Source organism: Notamacropus eugenii, chromosome 3 (genome assembly GCF_028372415.1).
Source record: "Notamacropus eugenii isolate mMacEug1 chromosome 3, mMacEug1.pri_v2, whole genome shotgun sequence".
NCBI lineage: Eukaryota > Metazoa > Chordata > Mammalia > Diprotodontia > Macropodidae > Notamacropus > Notamacropus eugenii.
In genome coordinates, this window is record NC_092874.1 from 286434658 (window position 1) to 286461687 (window position 27030).

Here is a 27030-nt window from a genome sequence, read left to right on the forward strand (position 1 = left end):
TATCCAGGGTCACACAGCTAGTAAGTGCCACAGGATTTGAAATCAGAGTTTTCTAGATATTCCATTGGAGTATGGCTCTGTCATGTGTTGAGACCCTATGTTCTCTCTGAATGTATCAACTGTAGGCTTGACATGCTCTGAGGTGACTCCAGTTTCTTATACAGGGCAAAGGAATTCAAGAAAGTCATGTCAAGAGCGTGGCTGTAACTGATGATAGTAATAAACAATGCACACCTTGCTTGCCAGAGCTCACAGGATGGGGTCTTGTTTACATTTCACCTTTTTCATTTTAGTGTGCAGTTGTGTCCATGGACAATGCAGTCAGGGACCCAACGGTGATGGATCCTGTGAATGTGACATTGGCTGGAGGGGGGTGAAATGTGACACTGGTGAGTCAATCTTAAGTCTCTGAGCAAAAGCAGTAACAATCATCACCAAGAATCATTTACAGTGTATAAATTATAATATATAATTTAGCATATATAATTATTATGATTTTATCATATAACGAATATAATAGAATCATTATGATTACATAATTATATAACACAATAGTTATAAGCATCTAACACAATAGTTATTATAATAATTACATATATAATGGGTATTAAACTTACATTATTAACTATATAACATAATAATTATAATAATTCTATATAATGGTTATTTTGATTATATTATATAACTCCTGACTCCTTATCCTGTGCTCTTTCTACCACACAATAACTTCTCTGGAAGACACAGTCTCTATTTTCAAATAAGGAAACCAGAAGCAGCCAAAATGATAACTGATATTCATAAAGTGGTTTAAGATTACACAGCACTTTACATTTTCTTATTCAATGTTCACAACAACCTGGTGAGATAAGCACCATGGACAGTATCACCCCCATTTTAAAGATGAAGAAACTGCGATTCAAGGGAAATAATTTACCCACAGCCTCAGAGGCATGATTTGAACCCACAATTTCCTCACTACAATATGGGTGATCCATCCACTTGGCCATCTTTCCTCTCTTACAACATAACATTTAGTTCCAAAGAAAGATACACAGTGTCAAGAGCCAAGAAAAGGAGATTGAATATAATGGCTTTCAGGATTTTGTTGGGTTGCCCATTCAATGTGAGACAGGGTACAGAGTGAAAAGAGCACTGAGTTTGGGTCAAAGGATCTAGATTTGAATCCTGTTTTCTATTTAGTAGATATCAGTTAACCTTTCTAGATCTCTCAGTTTACTTAGATTTAAAATGAAGGGAGATGTATTAGATGGCTTCTGAGATCCCCATCAACTTTATATCTGGGGTCCTATGAAGTTCAAAGAAGGGAAAGGATTTTTGAGGGATTGGTTTCCTTACCCAAAAGATGAAGGAATCAGACAAAATCTCTTCAAACTCTCAAGAGTCTTGCAAGTACCTGCATCTAAAGCTTGAGATGGACCAGGTAGGTCAGCTGCAGGCTAGAGTTCAGGGGCCATGGAATCTTCCAAAGATGAGAGAGGGAAATGCCGGGAGCCTTTGAGACAATATTGGTTGTGTTCCAGAAGCTCTACATTGCTCATGTGTGCATGCATTGGGGGACCACCTCCATGGTTCAGGGAGACCTCAAATCATAGGATCAGAAAACTAATGCTAGATGTGACCTCAGAAGCTAAATAACCCAACACTCTCATTTTATAGAAGAGGAAATTGAAGCTCATGAAGGTTAAGTGCCCTTGGATCAACCATAGGATCATAGATATTAACCTAGAAGGGACCTCAGGGGCCATGAAATCCAAATTTTTCAATTTACAGATGAGGAAACTGAGGACCATAGATGTAAAGGGATGCTTCTCATCCTGACTTCCCATGCTCTGTATGCTGCTGATTTGGAAAGACCCAGCCCTGGGCTATGTAATAATGAGTTGAATTTTACTGGACATGAAAAGAGCCATAGTTTCCAAAAAGGTGCAGCCTTCCCAGAGGCCCTGATGGGGGAATTAATTTGTCCTCTTTTTTCAGAGATCAAGGAAGATGATTGTAACAACACTTGCCACACCAGTGCAAAGTAAGTATCTACCCTGGCTTCTTTCTGAGTGATTTCTTCCAAGGGGTCTATTATCCTGGGGAGTACAGGGCAGGGGTCACAGAGCTGGTTGGGCTGGATTCAGTCACACTTGATGTGGACAGAATCAGTGCCATACTCCTAAGTGCATTACAGTTCCTAAACACCATCCTGGCACGGGATGTGTTCCTAGAATTTGCTGTGAGGCTAAAATTAGGACATCCTAGAATTAGGCCACAAGCCACTACTTCAGGAAACTGCCGCGTGGATTCTTGGCATCTAGAGTTTAGAAGGAACCAGATAAATCCTCTCATCCAGTCCCCTCATTTTCCAGATGAGGAAACTGACTTGTCCACGGTCATGTAGGCAGTTAATAGATCACAGATCAAGTGCTGGACCAGACCCCAGAGACCAGCCATTCCAAGTTCATCATTGTCAAGATGAGGAACCAGAGATCTAGAGCATGAAATACCTATCCAAGATTTCATGCAAAGAAGAAGCTGATGTGGGGTTCAGACCCAGAGCTCTTTCCACCACAATGGGCCACCTCTATCTGGGGCATTTCCAGGCAATATGAGATATCGTCCTAGTTAAATCCAAATGGCACTGAAAACTTATCGAAAATAGAAAGTACCTCAGTTCACCCTCCCAATGAGCTTATTTTGCACCAATTCTGTGAAAACAAGAAGTGGAGGGGGGAGGGGGAAAGGAGGAAGAGAAAGAAGAATGAGGAGGGGGAGGAAGGAAGGAGGGAAAGACAGACTTCAATTCCCTGACTTATGGCCTCAGAGCTAAAAAGGACCCCAGAGGTCACATCCAGTCCAACTCTTCCATTTTAAAGAGGGAAAAACTGAAACCCAGAGGAAAAAAAAGCTACGTGACTTGCCCAAGGTCAAACAGGCAGTCAGAAGTGGAATCATTGAGTCTGTCAGGTTTTCCTTGAATTTCTCCATAGACATGGTATTTCAGTGTGGTACAGTGCGGGGTTGGGGGTTTGGGGGAGGGTTGAATTTGGAATCTGAGAAGCTAGGTTCAAATTTCACCTCTGTCACTGTCTATGTGGCTTTGGATAAATCACTTATCTACTCTCGGTTTTCTTTTCTGTAAAATGAAGGTGTGGCTCTAAGACTATAATCCTATGAGTTCAAGCGGACAGAGAACGGACCTTCTGGTGTTCTCTTTTCCTCTCCCAATCAGTTACTCTAGCACTTTTCCCCTTTCTTCCTCTTTCTCCTTCCCCTTCTCAACTCTTTCCCTCTCTCCCTCTCTTTCTCTCTCCCTGTCTCTCCCTCACCCACTGCTTCTCTCTTTCTCCTTCTCCCTCCTTTTCTTTCTCCTCTGAGATCCCTTCTACCCCTAGATCTATGATCCTATGACATCTCTCTGTGCCTCAGTTTCCTCATCTATAAAATGTGGGGGTTAGACTCAAAGGTCCCTTCCAGCTCTGACCCACAATTCACCTGACCCATGCGTTAACTAACATTGCCTTACCTGGTTGGCAGTGAATTGACATCTCCCCAGTTTTAAGCACAGGAGAATACTGCCAGTAGCCTCAGCTCATGTATGTATGTGTTGTTAATGCAAGGACTGTTGGAGGGCTTTATTTACATTTTTAGTCTTTATATGGCCAGTCCTTAATACAAAGCCTGGTTCACAGTAGGTGCTTCATCAAGTGGTTTCACTGATTGGTTTTCTCATGGTGAAACTTTCCTCTCCTTTGCTCCATAGCTGCCTTCTCAAATCCGATGGAACAGCTTACTGCAAGTGTGCAGCTGGTTTTCAAGGGAACGGGACAGTCTGCACAGGCAAGTGGATCCATTTCTTGCCTTTTCAAAGCATCCTTGTTATGGATCCTTGAGTCTGCTCTTTGGCACAAAGGACTAATGAAGATTTCTGGGGACTTCAATAATTATGGCCAATGAATTCACAGGATCACAGACCTTAAATGTCATCCAGTCCAGCTCCTTTACTTGACAGATGAGAAATTGAGGCTCAGAAATGCTGAGCAACTTGCCCAGGGTCATACGCTAACAAGTGCCTGAGAGAAGGATTTTTTACCCAGGTCTTCCTAGGAGCAGTGAGTTGGCACAGTGTGCAGAGCACTGAACCTAGAGGCAGGAAGAACTGAGTTTAAGCTCAGCTTCAGACACTTACTAGCTATGCAGCCCTGGACAAGTTACTTAACCTCTGCCTCAGTTTCCTCATCTGTAAAATGAGAATAATAATGGCACCTACCTCCCATGGTTGTTAGAATCAAATGAGATTATACTTGTAAAGCTAATGTGTATGTGTTGCTAATGCAAGGACTGTTGTAGGGTCTTATTTGAGTCTGAGGTCTTGGTATGCCCAGTACTTAATACAATGTCTGGCTCAGTGCCTGTCACATATTAAGTGCCATGTAAATGTTAGCTGTGATTATTTTATTAGCTACCATTATTTGTAAAACACTTTGCACAGTGCCTGGCACATAGTAGGCCCACCCTTCAAGTCTAACAGTCAATGCACTGAGTCACATTGCCTCATTAGATTTCATTCGTGGTGTTCATTCTGGGAACCGCCAGGTGACACTGCAGGTCACTAACAACCCCAGGCTCCTTCATTCAGTTTTACTCTCTGAAGCAACAGAAAACAAATCTCTTCTGTTTCCCACATGACAGCCTATATAATATGTGAAAATACGGATGGAAGGACCCTCAAAGATATGTCCACAAACAGAAAATATTTTGTTCCCAGATGGAGCTGGTGTGGATGCGCCTGGACTGTGTCTATTTTCATTTTCTTTTGGGTCAGCTAAAGGGTTGGCAAACTGGTGACCCATATGTGATCAAACTCCATTAATCAAATCATTGCTTTAGCCAGAATTCCTTCTACAAGTCAACAAACATTTATTAAGCACTTATTGTGTGGAATCCATTGGATTAAGTACCAGGGCTACAAAGGTAGATATGACAGACTCCATATTTTTAAGGACAACCATTTGAGGGAGGAAATTGGACATGTACATAAATAACTATGACATAGAGAGGAGATGTGATACATGAAGTCTAGGCAAAGCCCTGTAAGAAATCTGAGGGACAAGAGATGTTCAAACAATAAGGGAAAAGGAGGAAAAGTGTCAGAGAAACTCAAATATGGAGGAAACACCAGAGTTTTGTCTTAGAAGGAAAAAACCATCCTGATCACTCCTCCTGTCCAGCTCCTATGCCTAGTTCCTGGAAATTACCTCACATTTAATAACTTACCACATATAGTAATATTACCATATATTATAATTATATAATAACATAATATGCTAATTACCTTATATTTAATTATTTACTTTCTATGTTAACATCATCATATATAATTATTCATATAGAACTAATATGTTAATTGCCTTATATTTAATATTTGCCTCCTATATTTATATTACCACATATTCATAATTTTTTTTTATTTTAATTAATTTATGTAACTTTTAACATTCATTTACACAAAATTTTGGGTTCCAAATTTTCTCCCCATTTGTCCCCTCCCCCCACCCCAAAACACCGAGCGTTCTAATTGCCCCTATCACCAATCTGCCCTCCCTTCTAACATCCCTCCCTTCCCTTATCCCCATCTTCTCTTTTGTCCTGTAGGGCCAGATAACTTTCTATACCCCTTTACCTATGTTTCTTATTTCCTAGAAGCAAGAACAGAACTCGACAGTTGCTCCTAAAACTTCTTTTCCTCCCTCCCTTCCCACCCATTCCCTTTGGAAGGCAAGCAATTCAACATAGGCCAAATCTGTGTAGTTTTGCAAATGACTTACATAATAGTCGTGTTGTATAAGACTAACTATATTTCCCCTCCATCCTATCCTGCCCCCCATTGCTTCTATTCTCTCTTTTGATCCTGTCCCTCCCCAAGAGTGTTGATTTCAAATTGCTCCCTCTTCCCATTGCCCTCCCTTCCATCCTTCCCCCCCCCACCCTGCTTATCCCCTTCTCCCCCACTTTCCTGTATTGTAAGATAGGTTTTCATACCAAAATGAGTGTGCATTTTATTCCTTCCTTTAGTGAAATGTGATGAGAGTAAACTTCATGTTTTTCTCTCACCTCCCTTCTTTTTCCCTCCACTAAAAAGTCTTTTGCTTGCTTCTTTTATGAGAGATAATTTGCCCCATTCCATTTCTCCCTTTCTCCTCCCAATATATTCCTCTCTCACCGCTTAATTTCATTTTTTTAAGATATGATCCCATCCTATTCAATTCATTCTGTGCTCTCTGTCTCTGTCTCTCTCTCTCTCTCTCTCTCTCTCTCTGAGTGTGTGTGTGTGTGTGTGTGTGTGTGTGTGTGTGTGTGTAATCCCACCCACTACCCAGATACTGAAAAGTTTCAAGAGTTACAAATATTTTCTTTCCATGTAGGAATGTAAACAGTTCAACTTTAGTAAAGTCCCTTATGACTTCTCTTTGCTGTTTACCTTTTCATGCTTCTCTTCATTCTTGTGTTTGAAAGTCAAATTTTCTTTTCAGCTCTGGTCTTTTCATCAAGAATTCTTGAAAGTCCCCAATTTCATTGAAAAACCATTTTTTCCCCTGAAGTATTATACTCAGTTTTGCTGGGTAGGTGATTCTTGGTTTTAGTCCTAGTTCCTTTGACTTCTGGAATATCATATTCCATGCCCTTCAATCCCTTAATGTAGAAGCTGCTAGATCTTGTGTTATCCTGATTGTATTTCCACAATACTTCAATTGTTTCTTTCTAGCTGCTTGCAATATTTTCTCCTTGACCAGGGAACTCTGGAATTTGGCCACAATGTTCCTAGGAGTTTCTCTTTTTGGATCTCTTTCAGGTGGTGATCTGTGGATTCCTTGAATACTTATTTTGCCCTCTGGTTCTAAAATCTCAGGCCAGTTTTCCTTGATAATTTCATGAAAGATGATATCTAGGCTCTTTTTTTGATCATGGCTTTCAGGTAGTCCCATAATTTTTAAATTGTCTCTCCTGGATCTATTTTCCAGGTCAGTTGTTTTTCCAATGAGATATTTCACATTGTCTTCCATTTTTTCATTCTTTTGGTTTTGTTTTGTGATTTCTTGGTTTCTCATAAAGTCATTAGCCTCCATCTGTTCCATTCTAATTTTGAAAGAACTATTTTCTTCAGTGAGCTTTTGAACCTCCTTTTCCATTTGGTTAATTCTGCTTTTGAAAGCATTCTTCTCCTCCTTGACTTTTTGAACCTCTTTTGCCAATTGAGTAAGCCTATTTTTCAAGGTGTTATTTTCTTCAGCATTTTTTTGGGTCTCCTTTAGCAGGGTGCTGACCTGCTTTTCATGCTTTTCTTTCATCTCTCCCATTTCTCTTCCCAGTTTTTCCTCCACCTCTCTAACTTGATTTTCAAAATCCTTTTTGACCTCTTCCGTGGCCTGAGCCCATGGTATATTTATTTTGGATGTGTAGGATACAGAAGCCTTGACTTCTGTGTCTTTCCCTGATGGTAAGCATTGTTCTTCCTCATCAGAGAGGAAGGGCGGAATTATCTGTTCACCAAGAAAGTAACCTTTGATGGTCTTATTTTTTTTCCCTTTTCTGGGCATTTTCCCAGCCAGTGAATTGACTTCTGAGTTTTCTTTCCACACCCACCATGCCTCCAGATCCACCCAGCCAGTTCTTGGGGTCTGAGATTCAAATGCTGCTTCCCAGCCTCAGGGCTTTGGGCGGGGGTGGGGCTGCTCTTCAGTGTGAGATTAAGTTCAGGCACTCAGGTGGGGGGCCGCCACACGGGGCTCAGTTCCCTCAGGGGGTTTATGCAGAGACCTTCAACAATGGATCTGGGCTCCTGCTTGCTTGGGGAGCCCCTGTCTGCTGCCACCCCCACTGCTGCCTCCCGAGGGGGCCTGAGTTATCCCCTCTCGACCAGCCAAAGAGACTCTCTCACCAACCCTTGTCACCTGTGGGTGGAGGGACCTGCACAGCCACTGGAGATTCTGTCCCTGAAGCCCACTGGGATCTGCTCCTCTTGGTGCCACGTGGCCAAGGCAGGGCTGGGCTCTGCTCCAGGTCCAGTGCCGACGGACCTCTCGCGTCAGGTTTTCAGGTCTCTCTGGAACAGAAATCTCCTCCACTCCATTGTTCTGTGACTTCTGTTGCTCCAGAATTTGTTGGGAGTTCTTCTTTACAGATATTTTATGGGCTGTGGGTTTTGAGCTAGCATATGTGTGTCTTTCTACTCTGCCATCTTGGCTCCTGCCCCCCATAATTATTAGTAATATAATTAGTATGTTAAGTGCCTTATATTTCATTACTTACCTCATTTATTAATATCACCACATACTAATAATATATTTAATATGTTAATTACCTTATATTTAATTAGCTATGTGTGCTATTTTCTTCCAATGGAATGTAAATTTGCTGTTGAAATTATTATAAACTTAAGAAAAAAGTAGGTTCTACACAACAGAGATCACAGTTTTGCATACTATCCTTACCTTCTGTTCTACAAAATAGATGAAAATGCTTATTTCATTTGGTATTTGTTCAGGTCAGATTAAAAATAAAGAAAGGCAACATATCCAATGCTATAGCACTATAAGTGGAAAAAACAATAAACTCCCAAAAATCCAGACTGAATATTGAGAAATTATAAAGAATAAACCTGAACCAATGAGATGATTGTGCCCCTCCCCTTTCTACCATCAGATGTGGAGTCAAAAGATATGGGTCCAAATCTTAACCATGTGAGGTTCTACCTTTGTGACTTTGGGCAAGACCCTGCACTTCTGGGCTCAGTTTCCTCCTCCATAAAACCAGAACATTAAACTAAACATTAAACTAAATGCTGTCCAAGGTGACTTGTGGCTCTCACGCTGTAATCTGTTCCTTTCTGTAGCAATTGATGCGTGTGAAATCAGCAATGGAGGCTGCTCCACCAAAGCTGACTGCAAGAGGACCACGCCAGGAAAACGAGTGTGTGTTTGCAGAGCAGGATACACTGGAGATGGCATCATATGCCTAGGTATGTGCAAAGCTGTGACTAGGGTGGAGAAACTGGACCTTGGCCTTGGGCGTCTAAATTTAAGGGGCAGCATCAGTACTCTTTTAGCAGCATAAAAACAACAGAATTTAGGAACTAATTAACAAGAATAATTAGTGAAAATAGGAAGCAGCCAGATGATGCCTTTCCCCCTGTATCAGTTATACCCCAAGGGAATTCCTTCCCTGATTTTGCTTTCCTTCCTAAATCCTATCCAGTTACGTTCCCAATGTCAGCCCCATAGTGTCCATGGTGTCCATTCACAAGAGTAAGAATTCAGTATCTCTGATCCCTTCGTCCAATGGGTTGTTTTTTTTTATTTTGGGAGGTTTGTGGTCTGGGGTCTCTCCACACCTTTGATCTTTAAAAGTTGATTTACAGAGGCACATTTTCTTTGCACATGTTCTTTGTTATGTTGATTGCCACAGGTGTAAATTTCCCAGGTATAGCTCTAGATAGGCACTCTCGGAAGAAAAGTTCTTTTCCCTTACCCCAGGGCCTATCCCATTGCTAAAGACTAATATAGTACAGATGATAGAAGCTGGCATCAACCCAAATATGGCAGAAGAGTTGAAGGGCTAAATAACAATATATGTGAGTTTACAGACAAGTGGTTATATGTGTGATCTCAAAACTTAGTTTGGAGAGGGCTAAGTTTTAAAAACTAAGAAGCTTAAAAGGAAGAGTTCTTGGGAATAAAAACATTTTGTGGGAGGCTGAATTTTAAAAAGAAATTCCAAAAGCTGATAAAAAAAAAAATTCAGTTCAGTCGTGTCCAATTCTTCATGACCCCATTTGGGGTTTTCTTGGCAAAGATACTGGAGTGGTTTGCCATTTCCTTCTTCAGCTCACTTTACAGATGAAGAAACTGAGGCAGAGTTAAGTGACTTGACCAGGGCTGCACAAGCTAGTAAGTGTCTAAGGTTAGATTTGAATTCAGGAAGATGTCTTCTATGCACTATGGCGCCACCTAGGTGCCCCAGCAGCAATAAAATAATGATTAAAAATAACAAGTTACATCAAAGGATGGCTAAAGCCCTTATCTGCCCTGTTTCTAGTCATCAAATCATTCAATCAATAATATGTGGCAGTGGACATGATAAGTTCTGGATACACAAAGCAGGGCGAAAATTATCCCTGCCCCCCAGAAGTTCACATTCTAATGGGGGAGACAAGATGGAAATTACGAGGTGCATACAAAATGGATACAGAGTAAATGGAAAGTAACTTTAGAGGGGATGGCACTAACAACTGTGAGAACTAGGAAAGGCCTTCTGCAGAAAGTGGCATTGGAGTTTGAAGGATTCTACAAGGTGGAGATGAGGGAAAGTATGCCAGGCGTGAGGAACAGACAGTGCAAAGTCATGGAGGTGGGAGATGGAGAGATGTATAGAAGGAATAGTGAATAGGCCAATATTTTTGGATCAAAGAGTGCATAGAGGGGAATAATTGATAAGAATACCGAAAAGGCAGGAGGGGAGACATTGTGAGGAGCTTTAAATGCCAAAAGGGGTTATGTTTCCTTGTAGAGCCAATAGCCAGTATGGCTTCCACCCCACCTACTTTATTCCACCCTGATCTAAAGCATAGAAACTGTAGGAAATCCCCACACACACACACACACACACACACACACACACACACACACACACTCTCACAGACACGCACACGCAGACACAGACATACACCCACACACACGCACACACACACACTCACACACTCACTCTCACTCTCTCTCAGAACTTCCTAATATTATTTTTTTGAGGCAATCAGAGTTAAGTGACTTGCCCAGGGTCATACAGCTACTAGGTATCTGAGGTCACATTTGAATTCAGGTCCTCCTGAGTCCAGGGCATTAATCACTGTACCACCAACTGCCCCTCCCTAACTTTGAAACTATTTCTCTACAAAGGAAGTTGAACCCTTCACACCTTCAGCCTTTGTCACAGTCCTGCTATACCTAATTCTCCTAGGACCCCACCCCCTGAAAAGGGAGTTTATCTGACTGATCGTTGTCTTTACCTTTCAAAGAAATCAACCCCTGTTTGGAAAACAATGGTGGCTGTGACCAAAATGCAGAATGCACTCAGATTGGACCCAACAAGGTAAGCTGTTTCTGTGCCTCACCCTCCTCACTGTTCTAGACTTTTTTTGGCAGTATCCTTGGGGACCATTAAATATTAGCTCCTTTGAAGGGAAGAAGAGGCAACATGGTACCAGAGCAACGATACCATGGCACCTGCTCTAGAGTCACGAGACCCAGATTCAAATCCAGCCTTTGATGTTCACTACCTATGTGATTTTGGCAAGTCACTTAATCTCCTGGACTCAGTTTCCTCATTTGTAAGAAAAAGAAGTTATGATTAATGCAATAACCAGTCATGATTACAGAAATCCTAGGATAAATGATGCTTTGTACCTCTTTGGCAGAGAGGCAATGGACCAGGGAAGCAGAAAGAAATACTTTCAGATTTGTTGTGCATGAGTTTACTTATTATACAGGAGTGTTTTTTTTTTTCAAGGAAGGGAAGATGGAGCTAGCGAAAGTAATACTCCAAAAAAGGGAAAAAAATGAGTCATAAAAATAAATAGAAGAAAACAAAAGAAGGCTTATTAGGAACATAATCAGGATTATGCTAGAATTACTGTGTGAAATTTGAATTTTTTTAAAAGGACAAGAAGTTGTTCATAGAGGAGATTCCCAGTTTCATAGAGAGTCCTTTTTTCCTTGCCTTTTTCAAAGAAGAAAATGTTCACGTTTATTAATTTTATAAGAATGATTTTTTTAATGAAGGCATTGAACTGACTAGCCTCCATGATCCTTTCCAGCTCTAGAACTCAGAGCCTAGGCCAGCACAAAGACAGACCTGGAGAGGGTACTTTGAAGAACATGGTTCAGGCCTTGACAAGTATTCTTCCAGAGCAAATGGAAAAGTATAGAAAGACTAGCTGTTGCTGACAGCCCAATCATAGCAAAGCTTCCCTTCCTTTTATTACTTTTATGATAAGCTTTTATCACTTAACAAGCATTTATTAATCACTTATCACTGTAATAATAATAATAGCCTTATTATGTGTCAGGTATCATACTAAGCACTTTAAAATTATTATCATCTTTGACTCTCCCAACCCTGGCAAGTAGGTATTAGTATTATCCCCATTTTACAGATAAGGAAATTGTGGCAAATAGAAGTTAAGGGACTTGCCCAGGATTGCACAGCTATTAAATGTCTGAGGCTGGATTTAAACTCAGGTCTTCCCAACTAGTTTTCAGGCTAGGGACAGGCACCTGTGCTAAGTGCTATGGATACAAATATAATCTCTGCTCTCATAGTACTTATTTTTTTTTTTTAATGTTTAACAATCTCTCGTAGTACTTATATTCTAAGACAATACAGGACAAAAAAAAAAATACTGAAAAGAAAAGGAGGGCCAGCTAAGTGGTACAATGAGTAGAGCACTAGCCCTGGAGTCAGGAGGATCTGAGTTCAAATCCAACCTCAGATGCTTAACACTTACTAGCTATGTGACTTTGGCCAAGTTATTTAACCCCAATAGCCTTGCCTTCCCCCCTCCAAAAAAGAAAAAAGGTTGCCCATGGAGACATGATGGAGAAGTCTAGATTGAAGACTAGGGAGAAATGAAGAGATGGCTTTCCTGATGCATTACATGCTAGACTATGTGCTATGGTCCATTATGGGGGCACAAAGACAAAATTAAATGACTTTGCCCTCAAGGGATTTCCATTTTCTCCTCACAACTACTCTGTAGAGGAGTGAAGGAAACTGAGGCTTGCTTGGAAAGTGGTTTGGATATAGATACATAGATAGTCAGTGGAGCTGTCCAGATTCAAATCAGAATCTCAGAGCTGGAAGGAACCATGGTCCAACCTGTACCAAAATAGGAATGCCTTCTATAACTTCATTGGAAGATGGTCAGCTGGCCTCTGGTTAAAGACCTCCCTGCACTGATAGAGGATCCCTTGCCTTCTGAGGAAGCCCATTCCACTTTGGAATTTCTTGAATTGTTAAGAAGTTCATTTTCTTAACCAGAGCCCAAATCTGCCTCTGTGAATCTGCCACTTGTTACTCCTAGTCAGATTCTTTGGAGGACAGTCATGGTTCTTTTGCCATCCTGATACTCTCCACTGGATGCTCTCCAGTCTATTATTGTCCTTAAAATGTAGGGCCTAGAACAGAGGACTCTAGGACATGGTCTGACAACTTCAGTGCTCTTTCTACTACCCTAGTCTGCCTACTTGATGTAACTTCAAAGATGCAGTGAAGGTCCTTTTGTCCCACAAAATGCTAACCCACCTTGATGATGGCCAAAATCCCACAATTAGAGATTCATTCATTTTCCTTGAAATTTAAATCACAACTCCCCTTGAGACAAGGACTCTATTACACAGTGCCAGTCTTGTGTGGCTCCAGTGAATGTTTACCATATCCTTTATTGAGGTCAAGGTTAGTGAGAGGGAGGTTGTTTATTATATTACTATTAATATAGTAATATTATTCTGAATAAAGATACCATGTGCTTTTTTCTCCTGGTAGGCTGCCTGTAACTGTTTGCGGGGATATGCAGGAGATGGTAAAACATGCACATTCATCAATATCTGCTTAACGGTAAGGTTTATGAAAAATGTTTTTTTAAATACAGTTTTTCCATTTATTATTTATTTTTAACATTCCTTTCTTTTTAAATTTTGAGTTCTAAATTCTCTTCTTCCTTCCCACATCCTCCCATGACCACTGAGAAGGCAAGCAATATGATGTCAATTACATAAGGGAAGTCATGCAAAACATATTTCCATATTAGTCATATTTGAAAAAAGAAAGTGAAAAAATGATACTTGAATTTGCACTCAGAGTTTACCAGTTCTCTCTCTGGAGGTGAAGAACATTTTTTTTTTTATCATGAGTCCTTAGGAATTATCTGAGATCATTGTATTGATCAGAGTAGCCAAGTCTTCCACAGTTAATCATCATTTCAACATTTCTAATACAGTGAATAATGACCTCCCAGTTCTTCTCACTTCATTTTGCATCAGGTCTTGCCATGGTTTTTCTGAAACCAACCCCTCATCATTTCCCACAGCCAATCATATGTCACAACTATTTCAGGCATTCTTTAATTGATTAGCATTCTCTCAATTTCCAGTTCTTTACTCCCACAAAAAATTTGCCGCTATATTTTTGTACCTATGGGTCCCTTTCCTTTTTCTTTGATATCTTTAGGATACAGACCTAGGAAGTGGTATATCTAGGTCAAAAGGTATGGATAGTTTTATAGCCATTTGGACCTAGTTTTGGACCAGTTCACTACTCCACAAACAGTTCATTGATGTGTGCATTTTTCCCTCATCCCCTCCATCATTTCTCATTTCTGATGGGGTAAATGGCACCTCAGAGATGTTTTATTTTCATTTATCTCATCAACAGTGATTTAGAGCATTTTTCACATGACTAAAGATAGCTTTAATTTCTTCTTCTAAAAAATGCCCATTTATATTCTTTGGCCATTTATCATTGGAGAATGGCTCTTATTTTTATAAATTTGACTCACTTCTATACTCAGCATATATTTGGGAAATGAGGCCTTTATCAGAAAAAAGCTTGCTGTAAAAATTTTTGGTATTACTTCATTCTCTTTGGTACTGTTTAGCAAAATGTAGTTTCCCTAATTTTTCCTTTTAATTAGATCTATTTTGAGATCATGATTACCACCCCTATCTTTTTTTTTTTTCCTCTGGTTATGTTGAAATGTGTTAGGTTCTGCTCTAACCTCTTATTTTAATTCCGTGTGTGTCTTTCTGTTTCAAGTATGTCTCTTGTAAACAACGTATTGTTGGATTCTGGTTTCTCATCCATTCTGTTTATCAACTTCTGTTTTGTGGGTTAGCCCATCTCATTCACATTCATAGTTACGATTGTTTTCATTCAGTTGCGCAGTTGTGTCTGACTCTTGATGACCCCCATGTCCCATACTGTTCATAGTGCTTTCTTGGCAAAGATAATGGAGCGGGTTACCATTTCCTTCTCCATTGGATTAAGGCAAACAGAGGTTAAGTGATTTTCCCAGATTCACGAAACTAGTTAAGTATCTGAGGCATCTTCCTGACTCCTGGCCCAGCGCTCTATCCACTGAGCCACCTCGCTGTTTCCTACAGTTATGATCACTACAAATCTCTTTCCATCTTATTTTCTTCTGTTTATCCTTCTCTTTCTTTTTATTCTGTCCTTTCTCAAAAATCTATTTTATTTCTAACAACTACCTCCCTTAATCTGTCCTCCTTTTAATCAACCCCCCACTTTCTTTTATCCCCTTCCCCTTCTTTTTCTCTATTGGGTAAATTATATTTCTATACACAGTTGAGTGTGTGTGTGTGTATGTGTGTGTGTGTGTGTGTGTGTGTGTGTGTGTGTGTGTGTGTGCTTATATTCTTCCCTCTTTGGACCAATTCTGATGACAGTGAGGTTTAAGAAGTGCCCACCCTTCCCTAACCACCGCCCCCCCAACCACTGTATATTCATTGCATACCTCTGTCATGGAGAAAATTTTCCCCATTCTTCTCCTCCCTTCTCCCAGGACAACTCTCTTCACCTCTTTAATTTTTTTGGAGATCATTCCAACATAATTGACTTACATCTATGCCATCTCTCTATGTAAACTCCTTCAACTACCCTAATAATGACAAAGTTCTTAGAGTTACATGTATCATCTTCCCATAGAGAAATATAAATAGTTTAACTTTGTGGTTGCTACTATATTTTTGTATGGGTACAAAAATGATTACTTTTTCATGTTTACCTTTTTGTTTCTCTTGAGTCTTATACTTGACTGTCAGATTTTCTGTTCAGCTCTGGTCTTTTCATCAGGAATGCTGGAAAGTCCTCTGTTTCCGTAAATATCAGTGTTTTCCCTGAAGGAATATTTTCAGTTTTCCTGGGTAAATTATTCTTGGTTGTAATCCTAACTCCTTTACCTTCTGGAATATCATATTCCAAGCCCTCTACTCCTTTAATCTGAAAGTCACTAAATCTTGTATGATACTGACTATGGCTCCATAATATTTGAATCGTTTCTTTCTAGCTGCTTGAAGTATTTTCTCTTTGCCCTACGAGCTCTGGAATTTGGCTACAATATCCTTGGGAGTTTTTATTTGGGGATCTCTTTTAGGAGATAATCAATGGATTCTTTCAATTTCCATTTTGCCCTCTGCTCCTGAGATGTTGGGGCAATTTTCTTTGATAATTTCTTGAAATATAATATCTAGACTTTCTCTTTGATCATGGCTTTCAAGTATTTCTATATTTCTTAAATTATTCTTCCTGGATCTATTTTCCAGGTCATTTGTTTTTCCAATGAGATATTTCATTTTCATCTACTTTTTCACCCTTTTGATATTATTTTATTATTTTTGTTTTTTATTGTTTGTCTCATGGAATCATTGGCTTCCATTTGCTCAACTTTAATTTTTAAGAAATTATTTTCTTCAGTGAGATTTCATACCTCTTTTTTCCATTTGGAAAATTCTGCTTTTTAAGGAATTTTTTTCTTCAGTGAACTTTTGTACCTCCTTTTCCATAAGGTCAATGCTATTTTTTAAAATGTTATTTTCTTCAATATTTTTGTGCTTCTTTTACCAAGCTGTTAATTCTCTTTTCATAATTTTCTTGCCATCTTCTTATTTCTTTTTCCAACTTTTCCTCTACCACTTCTACCTCTTTAACTCTTCCAAGAATTCTGGTTGGACTTAGGTCTAATTAGTATTTTCTTCTTTGAGATTTGTAATTGTTTTCACATTGCTGTCTTCTGACTTTGTGTTGTGATCTTCCTACCACCATAATAGCTTTTTATGGTCAAGTTCTTATTTTGTTTTTGTTTGCTCATTTTTCCAGCCTATTTCTTGACTTTGAACTTTATGTTGAAGTTGAGTTCTGCTTCCCTTGGAGGGGGGAGACACTTTCCTAAGCTTCAGGCTTTTTTGTGCTGTTGTTTCCAGCTCTAGTTTTGAGTCTGCAAGTTTTTGGTATTTCCAGGTGCGATCCTGGAAGAGGTATGGACACTGCTCTCCTGGTCAGTGCTCTGGTCTTTACCCAGGAAGGGCCCCTGGTCTCTTGCAACCACAAGCACTAGAACTCCTCCTGTGACCAGAACCCTACTTCCTTGTGATTTACTCCTAGTACTCCTCTCTGCCCTGTAACTGTGACCCAGAGGTGTATGAGCAATAGAGTTCCCAATCAGTTTCAGCTGTACCCAGTATCAGCAAAGGGTCCCCTGTAAATTCTTTCTGATGAGCTATCTGACCCCCTTACTGTCTCTGGGACTGAGCTCTCCCAAAGATGCTGCTGCTGCTTTAGTGACAGTCTTATTTGTGTATTCCAGACAGACTTCCACACTGGTATCACAAACATCTGCTGACTTCCTAAGTGCTCTTAAGCTGAAACATTGTCTCACCCTGACATTTTGTTGGCTCTGCCTCTCCAAAATTTAATTTGAGGCATAATGTTAAAGTTGTTTGGAGAAGAATGTTGAGAGAGTTCAATTGGGTTGCCTCTAATCTGCCATTGACTCTGTCCCATTAAATAATATTTTTTTAACAAATGTTTTTCAAAGTCATGTATATTACCCATTCTGAATCATCCCTAAGACTAGATCTAGATAAGTGGGATAAATGAAGCAGTTTCCCCAGATCTTTCACATAGAGTGTGACCCAAGGATGACTCAAGGCTATCTATCTATCTATCCATCTATCCATCTATCCATCTACCTACCTACCTATCTATCCATCCATATATGCATGATATAAATATACATATAAATATCCGCATATATTTATGTGTAAGTATACACGTAAATATACATGCAAATGTACATATATTTATGCATAAATATATGTGTACATATAAATAAGTGTATAGCATATATTATGTATGTGTGCATATGTGTGTATATATACACACATACACACTTATACACAAACTCGCACACAAATTAATCTTTAATTTCCCCTCTCACTGTTCACCTCCATTACCAAATTAGGCAATCTCCAAATACATCTTAGAATGTATTTCTGTGCTTCTGTGACTCATTTTTCATGTTATATATTTTACCCTGATTTCTCAGATATACAAATGGATATGTGATATTATAAATCTGGATGTTCCCTCCAACAATGCATATAGCAACTCATTTCTGACTGCCCATCTTGTACCCTTTTTATAGGTAAAAAAAAAAAAACTGAGGTTCAGGGGAAGTGATTTCTTTCCAGGGTTACACAGCTACTAAATTCCTAAGATTTTCCCAACCTTTCCCTATGCAACTGTATAACAATGGTACAGCAGAAATTACCTAAAATTGCCCTTCATAGATTTTGTATTAACATAGATCATAGGATCATAGATTTAAAACTGGAAGAGGCTCTTGAGTCTGACCTCTCCCCATTTTAAAGATAAGAAAACTGACTCCAAGAGTTTAAGCAGTTAGCCTAGAATCACATAGCTATTAAATGCTTGGTCAGGGTTGTGGATTTAGGGACCCTAGAGACCAGTGAGTACAAACCCTGTGTTTTATAGATGGTAAAACCAAGGCACAGAAAGGTTAAGTAATATGCCCAGGGTCAAGCAGCTAAGAAGTATGTGGGGAAGGATTTGAATTCTGGGCTTCCTAATTCCAAGCCCATTACCCTCTCCACCATGCTATGCTTCCTCTCCATGATATGGGCAGGGGCTACTCCTTCTTTGTCTTTTTATCCTCATGTACCTCTTTCTTATAGGAGGCACATTATAAGTGCTTATAAATAAATATTTAATTGTGTACAACCAGCTACCTCTTATCCAAAGAGACAAGGTAGAGGCCAAGACTGGTGCAGCAATATTTTTCTGGGACAGTCCCCAGAGCTCCCCTGAGTCATTCATGCAGCTGTACTTGGCACAAGAAGCAGGCATCTCCCCAAAAAGATTGTGATGCTCCAGAGACTCATTTCTATAAATATTTCTCATCCTTTATTTATAGTACTGAACACCTGAGATCCTCAGGGCCTTTTGGAAACTGTTTAGCCCAGGATTCCTCTTCCCGGAGCCCTTTCTCGAGGACAGAGACTGCATTGTTCTCTTTGGTTGGCCTGGCAACCTCCCTTTCTCAGAATTCTCTCAGGCCTGCTGTCATTCTGCAGGGACAAAACAAAACAATGATAGAGGGCCAACGATCTTGGCACCGTACCCATGGCTTTATCCTAACAGTTCTTGGCCTCATTTCAGTATTCAGCATGCTGGTTTTCAGGAGCAGCCTGTCTTCTTGCCTCTTGTAATGAGAAACCTTTCTTAAGAAACATGACTCACATTTAAAAAAACATCCCAGGGTTTACAAAGCACTTCCTTCTCAGTGGCCCTGGTGAACACAGTGACTCTGCCGTCAGAGGAGCTGGATTTGAACGCTACTTAGTACTTATGACCTTGGGTCAGTCACTTAACGTCCTTAAGCCTCAGTTTCCTCATCTACAAAATGAAGAATTTGGACTGGGTGATCTCTAAAGTCCCAGATCTAGCATTAGGATCTTATTATATTGTTGCATATTAAGCTACAAAGATAAATAAGAATTGGTCTCTTCTCTCAAGGTGCTTAGCATTTAACTAGGGTGATAGGATATGTACATGGGGAAATAGAAGGTGAATTCCAACATAAAAAGGGCATAGGAGAGGTACGAAATGTGATAAGCTCAAACGAAGGAGAGATCACTCTCTATTAGGAGGAAGCACAAAGGCAAAGCTCTTAACCTCAGTTTCTTCATCTGTAAAATGAGAGGGTTGGACTAGGTGACTTCTAAGATCCCTCCCGGCTCTAAATCCATGATCCTATTATGTAGATTACATAGAGCTATAAATGAACAAATGAATGAAGGACGTACTTTGCTCCCAGTGGTCTTCCATGAAAACAAGTACTCTAGAGTCAGAGGATTCCAGAATATAAGAATGATTTCATGTAGCTCTTCATAACTACTTTAGCTCTTCCTTCCCTGATTAACCCAAACTGATTGTGCCCTCTCATCCCTTCTGGGCTTTGTCTTTTGTGCTAAACAGTGATGCAAGGCACCCTGTGCTGAGGAAAGAGCATTGGACACTGAGTCAGGAAGAATTTCAATTCAAATTCCCCCTTCCAACACCAGGAAGGCATTTAACATCTCTAAGTCTCAACTTTCTCATTTATAAAATGGGCATATTGCCTCCCAAATCTATTGTGAGACTCAGCTGAAAAAACACGTGAAAAGCACTTTGTAAACCTGAAAGTTTTATACTATTATTTTTTCTCAGCCCTGGGGTTTTATTATGGCATAAGCTCCTTTGCGAGGAATCGCCTTCCACCAGTGAAAATAACCAAGAAGCTGTTCTATATCTTTATAGTCTTAGAGAATTGCTGGGGCATTGAGAGGTTAAGTAATTTGCTCAGGGTCACACAGCTAGTATGTGTCAACAGTGGAACTTGAACCCAAATCATCTTGACTTGGGGGTCAACATCCACCCATTATCCACGCTGTCTCATTATTATTTCAACCTACTGGTCACCTTTCAACATTGTTTATTGGGCATGCCTAAGGCTTTCCTGTCTCTCTGTTAATTGTCCTCACCTCACCTATAAGTTCTTTGGGGGCAGACAGTACTGGCATCCTCACTCACTTAGCCTCACTCAAATGCCACAGACCTCTGATCATTATGCCAACTACCTTGAAAGCTGCTACCCGCATTGGCTCTAGGTCTCTTGCTCATAGCTGGCTCAGAGCCTGGGACATCAGGTTGGGGGATGGAAATAGCCTGGAAACTATACTACTCATGGGATCATCATTATTAAATAGGAAGGGATCTGGAGCTCATTTAGTCAACCCCCCTCATTTTACAGCTGGGGAAACTAAGACACATAGAGATGGAATGACTTGTGCGGTCACACAAGGAGTAAAGATCAGAGGGGAGAGATGAGCCTAGGTACCCTGTTTTCAAAGCCTGTATTCTTTCTACTATGCAGTGCTGTTTGGTTAAGAGCCAGGAGATGTCATAATAACATTATATTATCCTAATGTAGTTATATAGTACATATCATAGATACTATATATTATATATGAGCTATATATAATATATATTATATTATATATGATATATAATAATAATAATAATAATAACAGTTGTTATATTAACCAATTTGGGAGCCATTGACATACCCATATAGGGCTAGAGATGTGTCATGGTGAGCCTGCCATCTTGTAAATCAAGCAGACTGAATGTACCTACTGCCTACCAGCCCAAATCCCATTGGAATCCATCCATCAGTCCATCAACAAGCATTTTTTAAGTGTTTGCTATGGGTTAAGCACTGTGCTTGGCTCTGAGAATACAAGTCCAAAGAATGAACCAAACCTACGTACAAGAAGCTTACATTTTAAAGAGAAGTCATGACATGAGCAAGAACAGACCCTGTCTTTTTTCAGGTTTGCCAAATGAATTTAAAATTAAGTCATCACCTGCTCTTCTGTTACAAGAGTGTTTGAGACAAATAAGCTGAATCACTCTTCCATTGGCAATCTCTCTAGAGAAATGGTGGCTGCAGTGAGTTTGCTGTCTGCAATCAAACTGCAGTAGAAGAAAGGACCTGCACTTGCAAACCAGGCTACAAGGGGGATGGATTCATCTGCCGGGGGCCCATCTATCTGGTGAGTCATTGTCCATTTATTAGAAGAAGACATGATAGCAAAGCAAGTGTTCATCTCAGGGGAATAATCAGGAGAATGTTTTACTATCAGTCTTACCAAGTTTTTTCCTTGGTCTTTACAAAGAAATGAATGAATGAATAGATAAATACATAAACTGATTAGAGAATTTGTGTATTAAACATAGTTTATACCCCCACCCTACTTAATATTGTAATGCATAATAATATATCCCTGGTAATTGATTCCATGAGAAGACCACCTATAGCTGAAAGAGTAGAAAGGGTGGTTAATTCCTCGGAAAAAGAGCTAAGTGAGAGCTAACTAAGACAGGGAGTATTTAGGCAACCAAGCCTGGACAGAGAGTAAGCAGAAAGGAAGAAGAGTCAGAGTTTGGGGGGAGGAAGGTGCTGCAAGCTAGAAGAGAGAGGCATCAGGTGAAACCTAGGGAATCCATGTCTAGATCTACAGCTACCAGAGAAGAGAGACTGAGCTGGTAGGACAGATAGTTAGGTGGGGATTGAATTAGAAAAGCAAAGACTGTGCTAAGCTTGTCTCCAGACATTGGTCTGAGGAGATTACAGCAAGACTCAAAATGTTAGGATGGAGTAAGATTATACAGTAATGTCTTGTAAATGGCACACATCAAGACAATATTATGTAACCAACTGTGATCCCAAAGGACTGATGATGAAGCAAGCTACCCACCCTATGATGGAGGGGCAGGGGATACACTCAAAATGAAGAATGAAACACACATTTGGGGACACAGCCAATCTTTTTTGCTTGGCTCTGTATATTTCTTTCCTACTTGATGGCATTTTATTTTTTCTAATTACATGTAAAGATAGTTTTCAACATTCATTTTATAAGATTTTTAGTTGCAAATTTTTCTTCTTCCCTCCCTTCCCTTTCCGCCATGCCAAGACAGTAACCAATCTGATTTAGGTTATACATGTAAAATCATGTTAAACATATTTCTATGTTAGTCATGTTGTGAAAAAGGAATCAGAACAAAAGGGAAAAGCCACGAGATAGAAAAAAACAAAAAGAAGTGAAAGTAGCATGCTTCAATCTATATTCAGATTCCATAGTTCTTTGTCTGGATGTGGATAGCATTTTTCACCTTGAGTCTTTGGAATTGTCTTGGATCACTGTATTGCTGAGAAGAGCTAAGTCTATCAAAGTGGGTTATCACACATTCTAGCTGTTACTGTGTACAATGTTTTCCTGGTTCTGCTTACTTCACTCAGCTTTAGTTGATTTAAATCTTTCCAGGTTTTTCTGAAATCCACCTGTTCATCATTTCTTATAGCACAATAGTATTCCATTGCATTCAAATACCACAACTTGTTCCACCATGCCCCAATTGATGGGTATCCCCTCAATTTCCAATTCTCTGCCACCACAAAAAGAGTTGCTCTAAATATTTTTGTACATGTGGGTCTTTTCCCCTTGTTTATAATCTCCCTGGGACACGGACCTAGTAGTGGTATTACTGAATCAAAGGGTATGCACAATTTGATTGTCTTTTGGGCATAGTTTCAAATTGCTCTCCAGAATGGCTGGATTAGTTCACAACTCCACCAATGATGCATTAGTGTTCCAATTTTCCCACATCTTCTCCAACATTTATCATTTTTTCTGTCATATTAGCCTATCTGATAGGTGGTACCTCAGAGTTATTTTAATTTGCATTTCTCTAATAAATAGTGATTGAGAGCATTTTTTCGTATGACTATAGATATAGTTTTGATTATCTTCATCTGAAAATTGCCTGTTCACATCCTTTGACCATTTATCAATTGGAGACTAACTTGTAGTCTTATAAATTTGACTCAGTTCTCTATATATTTGAGAAATGAGGCCTTTATCAGAACTGTGTATATTTCTTACAAGGGTTTTGTCTTTTTTTTTTCAATTGGGGTGGAGGGAAGGGAGGATGTGGGGGAGGGTAGAAAAAACTAATACTTCTTAATCCAAGAAGGTTAAAATAAAATGAAAGTTACATAAAAAGACAATAATAGAGGCATGTCTAGCAGCTTCCTATATGAAGTCTCTCTTTCTGGCTTCAGCCCCGTCATTTACTTGGAACCCTAGCCATAACTCCTATCAAAGGATTTGGAATTTGGTCAACAAGTTTCTTGGTCAGGCATGGGTCAGGCTAACTAGACTTCAGGATCTCTTCCAGAGCCAAGATGCTGTGATGTTGTGGATGACTGGTAACAAGGTTTGCTTAGTTTCTTCCTCCAACGATAGGCTATTCTTGTATCCATTCTGAAGACAAGTCATGTTACCTTGTTCCATTTTCTGATTACAGGAACTTCCCAAAAATACTGCCACCACTCCCTATTTCTTTCATCTTCAGGTAAGGAAATCTCAGTGTATATGTGACAGTCAGACCATTGGCTGGAGTCATCTAGGTTCCATAGGTCAGAAAAGACCTCAGAAGCTGTCAAGATAATGATGGTTATGGTGGAGGGGGAGGGGAGTGATGATGATGAGGATGAGGATGTTGATTATGAGGATGAGGATGAGGATGATTTTCTTCATTTTGCCAGGAAAATACCATTCGAGACTTGATGGGCCCAGGTCCTTTCACTGTCTTTGTGCCTTCAAAAGAAGCTTTAGAAAATGCATCCCAGGTAAGAAAATTGCCCTGGGGCAGCCTAAAATGAAGTGGGACCTGAGAAGACACAAGGAATCAACTCTGAAAGGGGGAACTTGCCAAAAATGAGAGCTGTCCAACCACAAAATGATCTGTGTTGAAAAATAATGAGCTCTCCATCACTGGAAGTGTGCAAGCAGGTAGACTGGCTGACATTTTGAGAAAGGGCTGAAAAGTACAACTCCAAGATGAAGAGGTGATGCAGTTTAGTGGGATAGGGCCTCCACTGGCAGTCAAGAGACCTGAGTTTGATACTTCCTGGTTGTGCAAACAAGAACAGATCACTTCCTTGCCATAAGACTCAGTTTCCTCACTTGTAATATGGAGATAGTGATACTTCACTACCAACCTCACCAGTTTGTTGTGAGGGAAAGTTCTTTGTAAAGCACTTGAATCATAGGGTTGGGGCTGAAGATCTTCTGGTCCAGTCCCCTCATGTTACAAGTCAAGTAAATGATACCTAGAGAGGCACATAAGAGGCACTGTTGTATAGTAGATAGAATACTGAACTTAGAGCCAGGAAGATTTGAGTTCTAATCCTGCTTCAGATCCTTACTAGCTGGGTGATCCTATGCAAGTCATCCAACCTCTCTGTGCCTCATTTCCTCATCTGCAAAATGGAATTGGATTCACCGGCTTCAGAGTTTCCTTCCACCTCTAGACCTTGAACTAGATCTAGCACTTCCCATCTCTAGATAACCTTAAGTTATACCTTACCAATTTATACCTTATAAATCAAATTATTCTTATTATTATCTCTTTTTCATCTTTCTTGAAAAGGATGATGATAATTATACGATGGGCTTAAAAAATAATGTTAGATCCTTGCTCTCCACTCAGTCAACCCATTTTACTTTCATGGAGAATACTAAGGAGAAAAAGGAAAGAATATAGTGTGTGATATTCCTAGCATTGGCAGTTTAAAAGGGTGTATGGGTGTTAGAATTTACAGTGTGAGAGCTTACTGAGCCCTTTTCAGGGGCTCCTCCTCCTTTGGTGTTCATCTTTTACCCAGCTCTCACCTGAGGCTATAAGAAGATGTAGTATGAACCACACTCCAGTAAAAACCATCTTGGCAGCTGGGCTAAATAAGGTTGAGGATAAATGACATGCCTCAAACCCATCTGTGAGTTGGGGATGTCTACCCCAAACATGTAAAAACTTCCCCCAGAAGTATGGACAAATGAGAACCATTTGTCTCAGTGGTCATGAAGGCAGCCAAAGAGCTTGGTCAAGTATCAAAGACACCAAGGTTATCCACTGCATCTCGGGCTATCACCAGTCATCTTGACTTTTGTCTTGCTCCTGGACTTCAATGACTCAGGAAGACCAAGTGAGGCTGGCGACTTAATGCAACTCTGCCTCACTTAAATCCAATTCACACACAAGTCAAGACATCACCTTAGAATGTCAATGGTTCTCTTCTAAAATGAAGGCCAAAGAATCACAGTGGATAGAGCACTAGACTTGGAGTGAGGAAGACCTGAATTCAAATTCTAGCTTAGGTTCTTACTTGCATAAGCATTAAGCAAGTCACTTAACCTCTACCTCCATTCTCTATCTGTAAAATGAGGATAACCAATAATAGCCTGCCAAGGTTGTTCTGAGGACCAGATGAGTTGACAGGTGTAAAACACTTTGCAAACCTTGATGATCAATATCAATGCTCACCATCATTGTTGCTGCTTGCTATCATCATCCTCAGACCCAGGTTAAAGCGTGGACCACCCAGGGGGTCATGCCACAGATGCTTCGATACCACATGGTCTCCTGCCACCAGTTGCTCTTAGAAAACCTAAAGTTGATTCCAAGTATGACTTCACTCCAAGGGGAAGCTGTCCACATCACTGTGTCCCAGGTGAGAGAAGCTGCCTTCTAAAGTCCCCTAGGGGGTTCTTACTCCTTCCAGATTGGTTTCATCACCCTTTTTTCATTGGCTTACGGACAGGAGGGAACCTCAGGTCCTTTATCCAACTCCTCCCATGCCTAACCTAGACTGAATTCCTATACAGTCATAGGTAATAAATACCTGAGAGAATTGATCACTAGTAAACAACTATTACTACTGATTTTTTAAATTTATACTGTATCTTGTGTTTTTCTGCACATGAAAATTGCCTTTAGTTCATTTTCTTATGAAAACAATCGCTAGCAGGACTTTGAATGACTAAAATAGGAGACAACAATGGATAGAACCTAGACATGAAGTCAAGAAGCCTTAGGTTTGAGCCCTACCTCAGATACCTACTCGTTCTTTGACCCTGTGCCTCAGTTTCCTCATCTACAAAAATGAAAAGGTTGAACTTTATCGTCCCTAAGGCTCCTTCTAACATTAGACCCATAATTCTGTGATCACTAATTGATCTCTTGATTTTGCCCCAGAGCTATAATTAGTGAATATGTTAATTATAACTGCCCCAGTTAAGCAGCATAGAAGGAGGTCAGTTGGGCAGACTTGGGACAGAGAGGCACTCAGCTAGAATCTAAGAACTACCAGGAGTTTCCTATCTTCATGAACAATTCTAGATGTCTAGGTGCTAGGTTCAATGTTTCTGTGGGAAATCAATGTAGCTAACACCCTCTCAATTTCAGAGCCCTGGTCGCACCAAATGTCCTTTT

At 40.0% G+C, this 27030-nt stretch overlaps 1 protein-coding gene across 3 annotated transcripts in view; it reads left to right on the plus strand.

The window, feature by feature from the left end:
• Positions 1-27030, plus strand: part of STAB2 (stabilin 2) — a 162866-nt gene that overhangs the window by 92892 nt on the left and 42944 nt on the right. For all 3 annotated transcript variants that reach the window (XM_072655757.1, XM_072655758.1, XM_072655759.1), the window contains 10 exons: positions 294-389; positions 1999-2044; positions 3770-3846; positions 8900-9025; positions 11075-11148; positions 13600-13671; positions 21627-21746; positions 24064-24111; positions 24305-24388; positions 26117-26269. In XM_072655757.1, coding sequence (XP_072511858.1) covers positions 294-389; positions 1999-2044; positions 3770-3846; positions 8900-9025; positions 11075-11148; positions 13600-13671; positions 21627-21746; positions 24064-24111; positions 24305-24388; positions 26117-26269 — 896 coding nt within the window. The remainder of the gene's footprint in view (positions 1-293; positions 390-1998; positions 2045-3769; positions 3847-8899; positions 9026-11074; positions 11149-13599; positions 13672-21626; positions 21747-24063; positions 24112-24304; positions 24389-26116; positions 26270-27030) is intronic.